This window comes from Neoarius graeffei, chromosome 19 (genome assembly GCF_027579695.1).
Source record: "Neoarius graeffei isolate fNeoGra1 chromosome 19, fNeoGra1.pri, whole genome shotgun sequence".
NCBI lineage: Eukaryota > Metazoa > Chordata > Actinopteri > Siluriformes > Ariidae > Neoarius > Neoarius graeffei.
This window is the reverse complement of record NC_083587.1, coordinates 51,471,321-51,488,886: the sequence shown is the minus strand read 5'-3', so window position 1 is coordinate 51,488,886 and position 17,566 is coordinate 51,471,321. Positions and strand designations below refer to the sequence as shown.

At 42.7% G+C, this 17,566-nt stretch overlaps 1 protein-coding gene across 1 annotated transcript in view; it reads left to right on the top strand.

Annotated features, from left to right (window-relative positions):
- The first annotated feature begins 3,776 nt into the window (after window positions 1-3,776).
- LOC132867360 (uncharacterized) overlaps window positions 3,777-17,566 on the top strand; it is a 54,252-nt gene continuing 40,462 nt past the window's right edge. The window contains exons 1-2 of the mRNA XM_060900232.1: window positions 3,777-3,934; window positions 17,102-17,293. Of these exons, the coding sequence (XP_060756215.1) occupies window positions 17,165-17,293 (129 nt within the window). The 5' untranslated portion in view covers window positions 3,777-3,934; window positions 17,102-17,164. The remainder of the gene's footprint in view (window positions 3,935-17,101; window positions 17,294-17,566) is intronic.

The following is a 17,566-nucleotide window of genomic DNA, read 5'->3' as shown; positions in this document are numbered from 1 at the left end:
CCGATTCTCAAAGCAGAAGTCGAGATGGCAATCAAGTCCATGAAAAGGGGCAAGGCAGTAGGACCTGATCAAATCCCAGTTGAGGTATATGATACCCTTGAACAGTGGGGGACGGAAGAACTGACCAAACTTTTCAACACAATATATTATACAGGAGAAATTCCTCAAGACCTGATCTCTTCTATCTTTATAACACTACCAAAGAAATCAGGGACCACGGAATGTGAATGTCATAGGACAATCAGTCTTATGAGTCATATCATCAAAATCCTCCTAAGAATAATCATGGCAAGGATAAGGAACAAGTTAAGACCAGAAATTTCAGAGACACAATTTGGACTTGTTACAGATAGAGGTAATATAAATGCAATATTCACACTCTCAATGATAATGGAAAGAAGTGTTGAGGTTCAGAAAGATCTGTACTTATGTTTCATTGACTTTTCCAAAGCCTTTGATAAGGTACAACATGAAGACCTCTTTAAGGCACTGAGTCATTTGGGCATTGATGGAAAAGACCTTAGACTCCTTAGGAACCTATACTGGGAACAAAAGGCAACTATTAGGATTCAGGGTGAATACAGTGAACCAATACCAATCAGAAGAGGAGAAAGGCAAGGTTGTGTATTGTCACCAGATCTATTCAATCTATACGGCAAAATAATATTGAGGAACATTGAACGCATCGATGATGTTAAAGTTGGAGAACAAAACATTAATAATCTCAGGTTTGCAGATGACATAGTTCTTATCGCAGATTCGGAAATTACCCTGCAAACACTACTTGACTTGGTGGTGAAGGAAAGTCAATCTAAAGGATTAGAACTAAACATTAAGAAAACAGAATGCATGGTTGTCACCAAGAAAGCAAAGCCTCCATCTTGTACAGTAAGCATTAAAGAAGAAATTATTAAACAAGTGAGCAAATTCAAATATCTGGGATACATGCTAACATCAGATGGGCATTGTATCTCAGAGGTGAAAAGGAGAATTGTAATGGCAAAGGAAACCTTCAAGAAATTAGAGTCCATAATGACAAACAGAAACATCAAAATAGATACCAAAATCTCATCTCATTATCTCTAGCCGCTTTATCCTGTTCTACAGGGTCGCAGGCAAGCTGGAGCCTATCCCAGCTGACTACGGGCGAAAGGCGGGGTACACCCTGGACAAGTCGCCAGGTCATCACAGGGCTGACACATAGACACAGACAACCATTCACACTCACATTCACACCTACGGTCAATTTAGAGTCACCAGTTAACCTAACCTGCATGTCTTTGGACTGTGGGGGAAACCGGAGCACCCGGAGGAAACCCACGCGGACACGGGGAGAACATGCAAATTCCGCACAGAAAGGCCCTCACCGGCCACTGGGCTCGAACCCAGAACCTTCTTGCTGTGAGGCGACCGTGCTAACCACTTACACCACCATGTATATTTTTGTATAATTATGTATATGTAAAAAAAAGTTATATACTGTAGGACACAATTATAGAAGCAAGTTATTAAGAATCATGTGATCTGTTTTCACCCAAATGAGGATGAGTTCCCTTTTGAGTCTGGTTCTTCTCAAGGGTTCTTCCTCATATATTCTCAGGGAGTTTTTCCTTGCCACCATTGCCTCAGGCTTGCTCATTAGGGATAAGTGTTTAAAAACAAAGAAAGCACAACTTTATTCATCACACACTTGTGAAATTCCTCTCTGCATTTAACCCATCTGAAGCAGTGAACACACACATGCGAGCAATGAGCACACACACATACCCAGAGCAGTGGGCAGCCATGCTAACAGTGCCCGGGGAGCAGTTGGGAGTTAGGCATCTCTCTCAAACACACCTCAGCCTAACTGCATGTCTTTGGGGGAAACCGGAGTACCCGGAGGAAACCCACGCAGACATGGGGAGAACATGCGGAGAACATGCAAACTCCACACAGAAAGGCCCCCACCGGCTGCTGAGCTCGAACCCAGAACCTTCTTGCTGTGAGGCAACGGTGCTAACCACTTACACCACCATGCTGCCACATATATTTTTGTATATCCATCCATTATCTGTAGCCGCTTATCCTGTCCTACAGGGTCGCAGGCAAGCTGGATCCTATCCCAGCTGACTATGGGTGAGAGGCGGGGTACACCCTGGACAAGTCGCCAGGTCATCGCAGGGCTGACACATAGAGACACAGACAACCATTCACACTCACATTCACACCTACGGTCAATTTAGAGTCACCAATTAGCCTTTGGACTGTGGGGGAAACCGGAGCACCCGGAGGAAACCCACGCAGACACAGAGAGAACATGCAAACTCCACACGGAAAGGCCCCCACCGGCCGCTGGGCTCGAACCCAGAACCTTCTTGCTGTGAGGCGACCATGCTAACCACTTACACCACCGTGCCGCCACATATCTCATCTCATCTCATTATCTCTAGCCGCTTTATCCTGTTCTACAGGGTCGCAGGCAAGCTGGAACCTATCCCAGCTGATTACGTTGCGAAAGGCGGGGTACACCCTGGACAAGTCGCCAGGTCATCACAGGGCTGACACATAGACACAGACAACCATTCACAGTCACATTCACACCTACGCTCAATTTAGAGTCACCAGTTAACCTAACCTGCATGTCTTTGGACTGTGGGGGAAACCGGAGCACCCGGAGGAAACCCACGCGGACACGGGGAGAACATGCAAACTCCGCACAGAAAAGCCCTCACCGGCCACTGGGCTCGAACCCAGAACCTTCTTGCTGTGAGGCAACAGTGCTAACCACAAAACCACCGTGCCGCCCTATATATCATCTCGTTATCTCTAGCCGATTTATCCTGTTCTACAGGGTCGCAGGCAAGCTGGAGCCTATCCCAGCTGACTACGGGCGAAAGACGGGGTACACCCTGGACAAGTCGCCACAGGGCTGACACTTAGACACAGACTACCATTCACACTCACATTCACACCTACGGTCAATTTAGAGCCACCAGTTAGCCTAACCTGCATGTCTTTGGACTGTGGGGGAAACCGGAGCACCCGGAGGAAACCCACGTGGACACGGGGAGAACATGCAAACTCCACACAGAAAGGCCCTCGCCGGCCACGGGGCTCGAACCCAGAACCTTCTTGCTGTGAGGCAACAGTGCTAACCACAAAACCATCTCATTATCTCATCTCATCTCATTATCTCTAGCCGATTTATCCTGTTCTACAGGGTCACAGGCAAGCTGGAGCCTATCCCAGTTGACTACGGGTGAAAGGCGGGGTACACCCTGGACAAGTCGCCAGGTCATCACAGGGCTGACACATAGACACAGACAACCATTCACACTCACATTCACACCTACGGTCAATTTAGAGTCACCAGTTAACCTAACCTGCATGTCTTTGGACTGTGGGGGAAACCGGAGCACCCGGAGGAAACCCACGTGGACACGGGGAGAACATGCAAACTCCGCACAGAAAGGCCCTTACCGGCCACGGGGCTCGAACCCAGGACCTTCTTGCTGTGAGGCGACAGCGCTAACCACTTACACCACCATGTATATTTTTGTATAATTATGTATATGTAAAAAAAAGTTCTATTTTTCTATGACAATTTCTATTGTTAACTTGCTCCACAAATAGAATGGACTTGTATCATAATAATGAGATATTAAGTCATAATTTTGAGAAAATGATATTCTTATGATGAAATAGTAAGTGACATCGTATCTCATTAATATGAGATACAAAGATGGAGCAGGCTGTTGAGCGAGAAGATAAATAATCCTCAGGCTGTTTCAACTGCTCAGAGGAGGAGGAGGAGGAGGAGAAGCCGGAAGTGGTGCGCGAGCAGATCCGTGAAGACGCAGCGCACCTTACGGCATCGGAGCAGAGAAGGGTCGCTCACTGGACCGGCACACCGGGACAGGACCGGGACAGGACCTGCTCCAGACTGCAGTGAGTGAGTACGCACACAGGAGCAACTGACATGCTGCCTTGTATGAATTGATGTGTGTGTGTGAGAGATCGTCATTAAGGCTATTTCGGGGATCTCGGACTGCGGCATCTTATGTAATAATCCGGTGACAGCGTTTCATGCGCGAGACTGCGTGCGTGTGTACCGACATGCGCGCGCTCTCCACTGACTAATTCACGTAGGCTGGAATGAATATTCTCATCTCACGCACTGCCATGATGTCATAATAGTCGCATTAATCCTTTGGTTTCCTCCATAAATGTATTCTTTATCATACACCCAAACTATAATGACCTTAGGATTTTTAACAGACATACACTCTTAGAAAAAAAGGGGAATAAACTGTACTTCTCCTTGTTGTTGGGGTGGTACCCTCATGAGTATGTCTGCTCTCTTTTACCTATAGGTGTGAATGTGAGTGTGAATGGTTGTCTGTGTCTATGTGTCAGCCCTGTGATGACCTGGCGACTTGTCCAGGGTGTACCCCGCCTTTCGCCCGTAGTCAGCTGGGATAGGCTCCAGCTTGCCTAAAGTGGCTAGAGATAATGAGATGAGATGATATAGGGCGGCATGGTGTTGTAGTGGTTAGCACTGTCGCCTCACAGCAAGAAGGTTCTGGGTTCGAGCCCAGTGGCCGATGAGGGCTTTTCTGTGTGGAGTTTGCATGTTCTCCCCGTGTCCGCATGGGTTTCCTCCGGGTGCTCCGGTTTCCCCCACAGTCCAAAGACATGCAGGTTAGGTTAACTGGTGACTCTAAATTGACCGTAGGTGTGAATGTGAGTGTGAATGGTTGTCTGTGTCTATGTGTCAGCCCTGTGATGACCTGGCGACTTGTCCAGGGTGTACCCCGCCTTTCGCCCGTAGTCAGCTGGGATAGGCTCCAGCTTGCCTGCGACCCTGTAGAACAGGATAAAGCGGCTAGAGATAATGAGATGAGATGATATAGGGTGGCATGGTGGTGTAGTGGTTAGCACTGTCGCCTCACAGCAAGAAGGTTCTGGGTTCGAGCCCAGTGGCCGGCGAGGGCCTTTCTGTGCGGAGTTTGCATGTTCTCCCCGTGTCCGCGTGGGTTTCCTCCGGGTGCTCCGGTTTCCCCCACAGTCCAAAGACATGCAGGTTAGGTTAACTGGTGACTCTAAATTGACCGTAGGTGTGAATGTGAGTGTGAATGGTTGTCTGTGTCTATGTGTCAGCCCTGTGATGACCTGGCGACTTGTCCAGGGTGTACCCCGCCTTTCGCCCATAGTCAGCTGGGATAGGCTCCAGCTTGCCTGCGACCCTGTAGAACAGGATAAAGCGGCTAGAGATAATGGATGGATGGATGTGTATATATGGTACCACACTAGCAACAAGGAAAAGCAGGCTACAGTTAAGCACTGTTTTATCTTAGAGTGTAGATTAGGGACTAGATGAGGATAATAATAATAATAATAATAATAATGTTGATGTTGCTTATCTACCATCCTCTTTCCAATCATAAACAGAACTATTTTCGGGAATCCTATTTCCCAAGAACTGTTAAACTAGGGAACAGCCTTTCTTCAAACATTAAGAATGCAACCAGTCTAACTGTGTATTTAAGAGTCGACTTCATATTTTATATTTTGAAAAGCTACCTATGTACCGGCCACCGTAGTCAGTTATCTATTTTATTAATAAGAGGACATTAGAAACTTTTTTTTATACGTAATTTGTTTATATATTTTTATAGTTTGTTAGCAATCTATATTTTTATGTTTTTGTATTTGTGCAAGAGAAAATTGTCAATTGGGACTATCCGTCCTGTAATTTTCGCCTGTCAATCAGTTCTGTATGGATTTATGACGAGCTCTATTAAACTAAACTAATAATAATAATCTTTAACAGTGGCATGGTGGTGTAGTGGTTAGCGCTGTCACCTCACAGCAAGAAGGTTCTGGGTTTGAACCCAGTGGCTGGCGAGGGCCTTTCTGTGCGGAGTTTGCATGTTCTCCCCGTGTCCGCGTGGGTTTCCTCCGGGTGCTCCGGTTTCCCCCACAGTCCAAAGACATGCAGGTTAGGTTAACTGATGACTCTAAATTGAGCGTAGGTGTGAATGGTTGTTTGTCTCTATGTGTCAGCCCTGCGATGACCTTGTGACTTGTCCAGGGTGTACCTCGCCTCTAGTCAGCTGGGATAGGCTCCAGCTTGCCCGTGACCCTGTAGAACAGGATAAGTGGCTACAGATAATGGATGGATGGGTAATCTGTAACTAGGTCTCTCTTTGTCAAGTAAATCTCGCATGAAAATATTCAAGAGTCTTATTATCAAAGAAATAGTCTTTTTTTCTTTATTATTTCTGCATTTGCATGGGTTAAACTGGGATGTAGATAGTCCTGGAGCCCTTTCTGCGCTCTTAGAAAGCAATAATACTGAACACTATCATTCTTTGTTGCAAGGGTGGTGCCCTCAATGGTACATCTATTGTACCCTTAATATGTTTCACCTAGAGGCATGAATACACTGTGGCTTTAAAAAGGTAAATAGGAAATATATAAATAGTTTTAGAGTAAAGCTTTTAAAAAGTACACTACATGCACCTTTCTTGGGAAATAAATGACCAGACATAGGCTACTCAAGGGACATGTGCAAAGTACATGGTTTTACATCCTTTTATGAGAGTGTATCATTCCATTTGTCTTATTGCTTGGAGTTCTCAAAAGTGTTGTCATAAAAATGTGATTAATACTAAAAATCAAATTGTTTATATATATCTCTTTCTGTCCTAAGGGCATAATTTAACTAACTAACTGACTACAGTTAGTTAAATTAGATTTTATGAACGTTTTTCCTTATTCTTCTTTGTTTGTTTTGCCCTCAAAAGCAAAGATACTTACTGGGAAGGGAAGAACCCTTAAAGTGCCATTCCACCATTGGATGCATTCTTTGGCATAAAATACAATATATTTTGACAACATATATAAATGGTATCACTAGATAGAGAAATCTTTTAGCTTCAAAATGATATATCAAACATAATTTTTTGACAACGACAAGTATATTAATTTTGCGACCAAAGTCACCTACCCTTTTAATTTCCGCACGTGATGTCATCGGCAGGTTCCCCTTCTTGTGTACCACGTGACGTGGCACATATTATCAGCAATGGCGGATAGAACGCGATAAAAATAATACCAATAAATCTAGCTAATACCATCTAATATAATCTAATTAATCTAAATCTAAATTATCTAAATTAATCTAAATCTAATTAATCTATAATCTAAAAACCATCTAATATAAGCTAATATAATCTAGCTAACTGAAAGATTAACTCAAAATTTTTCGCAATTTTTTTGGCCCCCATATACGAGGAGAAATGACTCTCACTTTGGGGGTTTCCTGGTCTAAAAATAGACCGACACGTGGTACACAAGAAGGGGAACCTGCCGATGACATCACGTTTCACTACCGCGCGGAAATTAAAAGGGTAGGTGACTTTGGTCGCAAAATTAATATACTTGTCGTTGTCAAAAAAATTATGTTTGATATATCATTTTGAAGCTAAAAGATTTCTCTGTCTAGTCATGTTGTCATAAAATATATTGTATTTTATGCCAAAGAATACATCCAATGGTGGAATGGCACTTTAAGGCTTCTTGGTTTGTCCTTAACTGAACCCTTAAAGGCACTGTGTATATCAGTTACCGTACCTTAAATGTCTACATCCTGTGTTTCCAGCACGTACTTAGATACTCCACCCTCACCACATCTTCAGTAAACAGACCTAAAGGCATCATCAGTGTCATGTTAGCAGACACTGGGGTGCGCTGACATGTTTATATGAAAACACTAATGGCAACTTTTCTAAGTGCGTTTTATTATTTTACACTGGATGGCGAAACCAGAGATATCAGTGTGTTTTAATGGCATGTTCATGCCCCAAAAATGTTGTATGTGTTGTAAAAAAAAAAGTCCATTCTGTTGTAAGAGCTCGCTGGAATGTGTGTCCGATAATCAGTGCTTCTTGCAGAGGTACTGTAAATGTAGGCCATTAATGTTGGTCACACTGATTATGATTGTGTCTGTGTATAAATCTGTGTATTGTGCTTCTGTTCCACGCATTGTCAGTATACTGTACCTTTTCAGCTGTCACTTAGCTGTGTAGAAGCTATGAACGATATTATAAGCTGCTTGGTCTCTTAATATTTTTCTTCTTGGATGGATGTTTCATCGTGGTCAAGTCCTGATATAACCCAGATTTATTCTATATTAAGGCATTGTGTTATTATCGCTGATACCTATTTAGACAACGTTTCTTGCAGACAGTGAACAGGGACGAGGCTCAGCTCCAAACACCACCTTCTTTACTTTTCTTCCAAATAAACCTGTCCTAGAAACAGAGCATTTACTTAGTTACAGTCAACACTCAAACATGATGTCTTTCTCAACTCTAAACCTTTTTTTAAACTTCTTTCTTTGAGATGTTGAACTGTTTTTACATTTATTATTATTCTTTCCAGGAGGCACGGTGGTGTAGTGGTTAGCATTGTCGCCTCACAGCAAGAAGGTCCTGGGTTTGAGCCCCGTGGCCAGCGAGGGCCTTTCTGTGCGGAGTTTGCATGTTTTCCCCGTGTCTGCGTGGGTTTCCTCCGGGTGCTCCGGTTTCCCCCACAGTCCAAAGACATGCAGGTTAGGTTAACTGGTGACTCTAAATTGAGCGTAGGTGTGAATGTGAGTGTGAATGGTTATCTGTGTCTATGTGTCAGCCCTGTGATGACCTGGCGACTTGTCCAGGGTGTACCCCGCCTTTCGCCCGTAGTCAGCTGGGATAGGCTCCAGCTTGCCTGCGACCCTGTAGAACAGGATAAAGCGGCTAGAGATGATGAGATGAGATTATTCTTTCCAGGCGGCACAGTGGTGTAGTGGTTAGCATTGTCGCCTCACAGCAAGAAGGTTGGGTTTGAGCCCCGTGGCCGGCGAGGGCCTTTCTGTGTGGAGTTTGCATGTTCTCCCCGTGTCTGCGTGGGCTCCCTCCGGGTGCTCCGGTTTCCCCCACAGTCCAAAGACATGCAGGTTAGGTTAATTGGTGGCTCTAAATTGAATGTGAGTGGGAATGGTTGTTTGTCTCTATATGTCAGCCCTGCGATGATCTGGCAACTTGTCCAGGGTGTACCTCGCCTCTCACCCATAGTCAGCTGGGATAGGATCCAGCTTGCCCGTGACCCTGCACAGGATAAGCGGTTATGGATAATGGATGGATGGATATTATTCTATCCACTTTCACTGGATATGAGCAATTGCATGCTCTGATTGGCTACTCTACTACTAGGATATCAGCTCATATACCATAAGTAGAGAAAAACAAAAGGGCAGAGCGTGTTGCTGAACCCAACCGAGGACGAAATAAAAACTCTACTTGTAAACAAAACTCCAAAAAATACAAGTCTAAAGTCCTTTCCACGCCATGCCCTGGTCTTCCCAGGCAGTCTCCCATCCCAGTACTCACCAGGCCATTAAGGCGCATCGCACGGCGCCGATCTCCATTTCTATAGCCCTCAACCTCTCTCCTATACAGCTAAGGTTACAGTGGGGGGCAAGTCCTCTAGTACAAAAAATACAAAAAAGCAACAAAATATGTAATGAAAGCATTTGATGCTAAGAGCACATGTTGTTTTTTTAATTTTTCATGAATTATCGCATTTTTTCACAAATTGCTCCTGTCATTTCGCCGGTTTGTTTACATTCTTCATCTTTTAGCATTAAAATTTGTTGATTTTTTTTTTTTTAGACTGGTTCAAAAGCTCAAAGAAGTTTGAAAATTACAGAACTGAAATGTCCACGGAAGAATTAAATAAATGTCTGAAGCTATTCTATACCTTGGCACGACAGCAAGATGGCACTTTCTACAAAAACAACACTAAAGTCAATTTGTGCAGCCATCGATAGGTTTTTAAGAAGTCCGCCTAAGTGGAAATGATTTTGTCGGACCTTTTGTATCAACTTTTTATTTATCGAATTTGCAAAAAAAAAAAAATAATAAATAAAAATGCTCTGTTTCTCAAAATCCAGTGAATGTGGATCGAATAAAACAGTTATTCCACTCAATCTCGTCGTACATGGCTTATAGCCGCTATCAGCTCATGTACAACTTGATTTCGTGGAATAATTGTTAATTAGCTAACAGCGAACCCATTATACATTTGTTTCTGTATTAGACTATGGCGACATTCTTTATATGCATGCATCAAAGTCTGTGCTACGGTCTCTAGATTCAATTTATCACTCTGCGCTACGTTTTATTACTGGGGCTAAATATTCAATACACCATTGTGACCTGTACAGCCTGTCTGGTTGTCACCCGCTGTCAGTACGCAGGCAGCTTCATTGGCTGACTTTCATTTATAAGGCAGTTATTGGTTTGCTACCATCTTATTTATCACTGTTTTCTTGGTCCTCAAATAATAGATATAACCTCAGATCAAACAATATTATTCTTTTTAATATACCAACTCCAAGAACCAATTTTGGAAAATTAGCCTTTCAGTATAATGCCCCCTCAACCTGGAATGAACTCCAGAAACAGTTAAAGTTAGATTTGTTCATTCCATTGACTGATTTTAAGTTACGCATTGCCGACAAATTAAAATATCAATGCAAGTGTTTTTAAGGTTAAGGCTATTCTATTGAACACATTCAGTGCATTATCTTTTATGTTTATGTTGTAAGTATGCCAGCTTTGGTCTATGTTACCTGTTATGTGCTTGTTTGCGTTCTTATTTCATTGTGTACCTATTTCTTATGGTAATTTCTGCTCTCTTGCTGTCCAGCATACTATGTTTATGTCCTGCTTGTCTCAACCTGCGTGTATTTTAAGCTATGTGTCTCTTGTCCAACACATTATTTATGTGTTCTGCCTGTCTTTTAATCTATTGTGTGTTTTTAAAGGGGTACCAAATATAATATATACAGTTGCTGATGTGACAAAGTAACGTATTCTTAAGTATTCTATCAAATTTATATACTAGAAAACAATGAAATATCTTGGTAATTGTAAATATAATAGTCGGTACGCTAAACGTCACAAGAGTCGCCATTTTTAAAAGACCGTGACGTCAGCCCTACCCACTGCACTAGGAGAGAAGCGTGTAATCATGGCGTCAGGCGCATCAAGTGAAAGCGACAGCTCTGTCGAATCATACGAAGAGATCCCGCAAGACACACTGCAAGCAGGCTATGGCTTAGAAGGGTACCAGTTTGAACCTAGGAGAGGCACTCTCGACTCCGGTGATGACGAAAGAAGAGAAGAAAGCTCGAACTCGCTTGGTGTTTTTCAGCGGAAACGAGTGAAAAGACACGTCTGGAGGATCGTTATGCTTTCCATCGGTCCTGTTATTACACCCGAAAGCAACACACTGTGGCATTGTGTAGCCGATCACTTACAATTCATCCTACTTTCCGATTCACACGTGCTATTCCCAACCTCAATGAGCCAACACAACTGGGCACATACATACGTCATGAGTGTTACGCAGAGCAAATGAACGTGCATTCTGATTGGATAAAATTAATATCATGGCGGGCTGTTCAAACTGCGGAAATAGTTTGCTCGAGCTACTTTCAAAACACTATAACTTTCCAACCTTAGAACAAAAAACTTTTGTAAGTCTTGAATAAGGTTCGTTAATGTGTGTTTTATTGTTATATTTACTCTATATATTGCCCTCTGTTCCCCTTTAAGTTGTGTGTATTTTGTTGCCCTGCATGGTATGTTTTTGTTTTGCTTGTCTTATCAAATTGTGTGTGTTGTCCAGTATGATGTGCTCATGCCCTGCCATTCTTCTAAGCTATGCATATCTTGCTTATGTTCTGTATGTTTTGATTATGTCCTGCATGTTTTCATGTGGGCGGCACGGTGGTGTAGTGGTTAGCGCTGTCGCCTCACAGCAAGAAGGTCCTGGGTTCGAGCCCCGGGGCCGGCGAGGGCCTTTCTGTGCGGAGTTTGCATGTTCTCCCCGTGTCCGCGTGGGTTTCCTCCGGGTGCTCCGGTTTCCCCCACAGTCCAAAGACATGCAGGTTAGGTTAACTGGTGACTCTAAATTGAGCGTAGGTGTGAATGTGAGTGTGAATGGTTGTCTGTGTCTATGTGTCAGCCCTGTGATGACCTGGCGACTTGTCCAGGGTGTACCCCGCCTTTCGCCCGTAGTCAGCTGGGATAGGCTCCAGCTTGCCTGCGACCCTGTAGAACAGGATAAAGCGGCTAGAGATGATGAGATGAGATGTTTTCATGTCTTAATCTTTTATGTTTTTGCTCTTAATTTTTGCTATGCTTTGTTGCTGTGTTTGTTTGCATGTCTGTTTTATGTTGTTTGTTTTAGCTTATTGCTGCTTTCTTGGCCATGGCTCACTTGAAAAAGAGGCAACAGCCTCAATGTGACTACCCTGGTTAAATAAAGGAGATCTAATCTGATCTAATCTAATCTATACCTGCTGACAATACAGTGGTGCCAGTAGGATTTAACCCTTTCTTCATCTCTAACTAAATGTTATGACTGATGCAGCAGCACTTTAGTCCTTTAGTCTGTCCAGCTGTCTCCCCTCTGTACACTCTGCTCAAATTGACCAGCTTTTGGACCAGCGTTCTCGATGTTTGAGTCCAGCGTTTGCTGTCTCCACTATTTGTATGATAGATTTCTTATTAAAATGGAGAATGGTGAATGTGAAAAGAATCTCTTGTTCTTTTGCTTTTAGGAGCTAATACCGAAATCCTTTATCTTTGAGCATGTGTACACCTAAATGCTAACTTCTTACATCACAAAAATACAGCACCAACCAACAAATTAGCACTGGAATCGCTTCGAACATCACAAATATTATGATATAAACGTATTTTATTTGCTTCAGGGTGAAGTTTTCTTCATCTTACAGGACTTTGAGAGCAACCAGCATTGTGCAACTTCCAGTTCTACATTTTTGCACATTTTAATTACTGGCTATTTAACTTCCTTCACTTGACAGATTTCTCCATCTCTGCATGAGGTCACGTTTAATTGGTTCCTGTTTTGTAGCAGAAGAACAAATTTAGGATCCTGTTTGCCTAATGTCCTTTCTGTGCTGGCCATTAGGCAGCTGGGCCATAGAAGGTTCACGCTGCACGCTGCATGCTGCACACTACACGCGTGTAAAGAAAAGTGGACAAACGTAGCATGACTTGCTCTGGGCCATAGAACGGCGTTCACGTTGCACGCTGCACACTTCACGCGTGAAGCGTGAAATGAACATGCACACTTTTTTCTAGGCGTGAAGATGGAAATTCCAGTCAATGCATGCGGTCACCACCGCGCCAGCCAATCAGAACGGGTCTAGGGAGATAACTCTATGCTTTCAGGGGAAAACTTCAGAAAAAATATAATTGAATGGTATAATTGAAAAATAGTTCTTCATCGGGATTGTCAAGCAGATTATAGAATGTTCGGTGAAATTCACCACGGGTTTCTCTCAGAAGGAAGTGTTCTCGGCTCCAAATTCTGTTCCTTTTTCTCTTCCTCTGTCTCAGTAAAAGCAGAATGAGGCAATCGTCGTCATCCGAAGAGTCCGTATTGTTGGTTACTCGGTCAAAGTAGAACAGACGCAACACGTGAACATCCAAGCATGAAGTTTAATGGCCCAGGGTCCGGTTCTTCACGTGAACGTGTAGCGTGCAGCATGCAGCGTGCAGCGTGAACCTTCTATGGCCCAGCAGCCTTATTGTACAAACACCATTTTTTTGGTGCACACTTACTTTCTTAGAACCTGTGCATATGTCTGTGTTTGTTTTTTTTAAAGGAAAGGTGGCAAAACAGCCATATGATGGTCATGAGGGAAGTCCAACCTGCTTAGTGTGTGGGCCACATATATTTGTTTCTGCAACAACACCACCTGATTTCAGCATTCAGTTCATTAGATAAGAAGGAAATCTGGTGCTGTGGCCAGATGGAACGAAGAATGACATCATTAAATCCCTGTTTAAGCCCTTTATAATCCCAGAAGTCCACAGGTCTGGATTTACATTCCTCACCCTTGTAAATACACACGTTTCATTCTAGCTACTGAATAATATGCTTTAAAATAGATAATACATATGAATAACAAGCTGAGACTAGAAGGGATTAATGCTAGCAATTTTATAAGGTCAAATAAAAGAATATCCAGTTTTTAAGTCATAAATAGGTAAATTTTGTACATAGTATCCTTACTATACTGCTCAATCTGTAGCAGTGGCGGCTGGTAGTCTTTCAAACAGGGGAGGCTGGTCGGTTACGATATTTCCAGATTTTAAAAGAAAAAAGAAAAAACACATCAATTTTGCCCATACTCTTGCCTCTGATCTGGCTGATTGTTGGCAGGGTCACAAACTGTGAAATAACAGGTTCTTTTGGCCCATTAGCCTACTGTCCAATATACATGATGTTGGGGGGGTATATTTTAACATTTTATATTTTAAAATTGTGGCATGTTGTTTAAAAATTGATCATTATTGAAAGCAGCTCTTTGTCAGGAACCTCAGCAGTAACAGCAGAGTGTTCTGGAATAGGCACAAGCACTGACCTTGGGGAGCCAAACATAGAGCTGGGTACCACACATTTCATTCAATGACACTTTCCCTATATTTTACTTATTTTGACTGAGAAATGTTTTATTGACAATTTTGATAACCCTTCACTTTTAATCCAGGTCTGTAGTGTGAAATGTTCTCGGCTGTGTTTTTGTTTAAAAATGTTTTCCAAATTGTAGCTGTGTTTAATTCATATCCAGAAAAATATATATTCCAATATAATATACTCAGCATAAACATTTTAAATTGATTCTATATTTTTGGTCCATCCATGACATATTACTAAAGTAGCCTATTTACTGTTGTTGATGTGGGTCACTTGCTGTTAGCCAATTCACTTTCTCGTACCAGGAGAGCTGAAAGGAGCAAGTATTATTCCCTACCTTTTTCACCAAGTCAATTTGAGGCGTTGGTCTACCCTGCTCTTTAATTTTAATTTTTTCCTCGAAAGGAAGACTGGCAAATGGCTTCGCCAAAATTAAATCAGCAATGCTTGGCATCCGTGCGCAGCTTTCTTGCTAGCTGACTAGCCCCCTCAAGTTCAAGTTCAGTCACTCAAATAAACGAAATTTCTGGAACTAAGATAGCAAACTTGACAACACTATATTTACACTCTATTTACAATGAAAATATATACAAACTAAAAAAGCTGGTAGAAACCGTATGTAATGAATGAAATCGAAATGTAAGCTGATCTCTTACAATACACCACAGCACTTGCGAATCCGCATGGGACTGAACTGAAATTCACCGCTGCCTGTCTATATTTGAAACGAGCTGTCAATCAAAGAAAATATCCGGCCACTTTCACCAATCACCAGTCTCCTCGTGGAAACTGCCATGTCCCTCCCACTGTGAGGCTCGGAGTCCGTGGGCGGGCATTTTCGCAGTATTTGTCCAATAACCGTCTTGCATTTTGAGATTGAAAAGTGCATCGCTCCCAAATGCCATTGAAGTCCACTGAGGCTGGGAGTCTGTGGGGCGGGCGTTTTCGTAGTATTTGTCCAATAATCGTCTTGCATTTTGAGATTGAAAAGCGCATAGCTCCCAAATGCCATTGAAGTCCACTGAGGCTGGGCTGCATCGCGCTGTCACGAGGGGGAAAAACTCACGCGCACATTAGGTGAACTGGGGAAAGTTATAATGGAATGATTTCGCACTGTAGTTGGGTTAAGCACATATATTTCTATGATTCTGGATCTGAAATAGCAATGTTATAAGGTCGGCTATAACATAAGCCTAGCGCAATTCATCCTACACGATGTTCGTCATTTTTAGAGGAGGCTGAGCCTCCCTCGTTGTCCTAGAGCAATCGCCCGTGATCTGTAGTCTCTACCGTATTTCTGAAAAAAAGAAACACTCTAATGTTTGATCTATCTATCTATCTATCTATCTATCTATCTATCTATCTATCTATCTATCTATCTATCTATCTATCTATCTATCTATCTATCTATCTCTATCTATCACTTTACTGTCCTTAGCTTCTTTAGTCTTTCCTGTTACAGTATCAGTGTCATTGTCAGCTAGTCAACTTTAGTGACTCATTGATCCCATTTTTATTATCTTCAGCACAATACCAGTACAGAGCTCTGACTGATACATTGATACAGATCTGAGCTGTCTTTTCCTGTTTTCAAGTGGTGCAAAATGCCACAGTAATGACCACTATATGCTTTGGGCAAATTGTGTTCTCGCATCATGTGCCAGATCTGTTTCATGTCAGTCAACAAGACATGTTTTAGCTGCATGAAATATGATCTACTGATTCGGCAGTTGTGGCCAAAATTGGTTTGATGGCAATATTCCATCCAAGCAAAATGTCTTATGTACTTATTCATATCCTTATCCGTGGGGAAGCCATGGCCTAATGGTTAGAGAAGCAGCTTGGGGACCAAAAGGTTGCTGGTTCGATTTCCTGGCCCAGCAGGAATGGTTGAAATGCCCTTGAGCAAGGCACCGAATCTCCAACTGCTCCCCAGGCTGCCCTGGATATGTTGTACGTCACACTAGATACAAGTGTCTGCTAAATGCCTGGAATGCAGTGTAATATCTAGTGCACTTACAGTCCTGTTTAACAGGATAAAATATTCTAGGGATAATGGTCAGACTTCACTGACATGACGTCACAGTTTCACTGAGTGAGAGAGTGTGTTCGGCTAGTTATTGATCTCTCTACGAGATGTCAGGTAGGATCAGCACAAATGGTGAAGATTTGGAAGCTGATCTGCAGATGAGGACGTGAGAGGGTTGGATAGACTAAAGGACTAAAGCGCTGCTGCATCATTCTATTTAGTTAGAGATGCAGTTTGGGCTAAATTGCACTAGCAGCGCTAACAAATGGCAGGTAGTCAAATGGCATGTCAAGCATGAGCCAAAATGAAAGTAACCAAAAGGCAGAATTTCATTACAAAATGACTCTTGAACGCGAGGGAAGATCACGTGTTAATGATAAAGATTAATATGCAAGTGATTCAGGGTGGAGTTTTCCTTTTTTGTTTAAACAGTTAAAGGTGATCTATAATTTCCACAAAATACAAATCTGACTGCTGTCCAAGCCTCATTCATACTCATACTTTCTCTCGTTCTGTGTCCTTCAGGAAAATGGAGGACATCACTCCATTATTTCTCAAGCTGAGGGACTGAATTACAGCAGCAGCAGCATGGCCGATGTCTCAGACTCCTCCATCCAGACAGCAGAGGCTACAGTTTATTGCAAACTGTGTTTGAGTGACTGTCCTGCACCAGAGACGAGCACGTTACGCTCCTGTGACTGCGTGTTCTGTACCCAGGTGAGCACATGAAGTCTTAGACGTCCTCAGATTCAGCCCCTGGGAAAGAGTTTGGATTGAATGCAAATGCGAGCGACTCCTTTACTGACATTGTGGTGATACGAAGCACATTGACATGCAAGGAGCCACTTGGTTTATAACATAACAAGGTTATAACACCTTGACTCACTAATACTAGACATTCAAAATGACCTGGATGGCTGAAATCCTTTATAGACACCATACAATTAAAACCTTTGCTTATGTTTGTACATAAGCCTATATTCCTTTGCT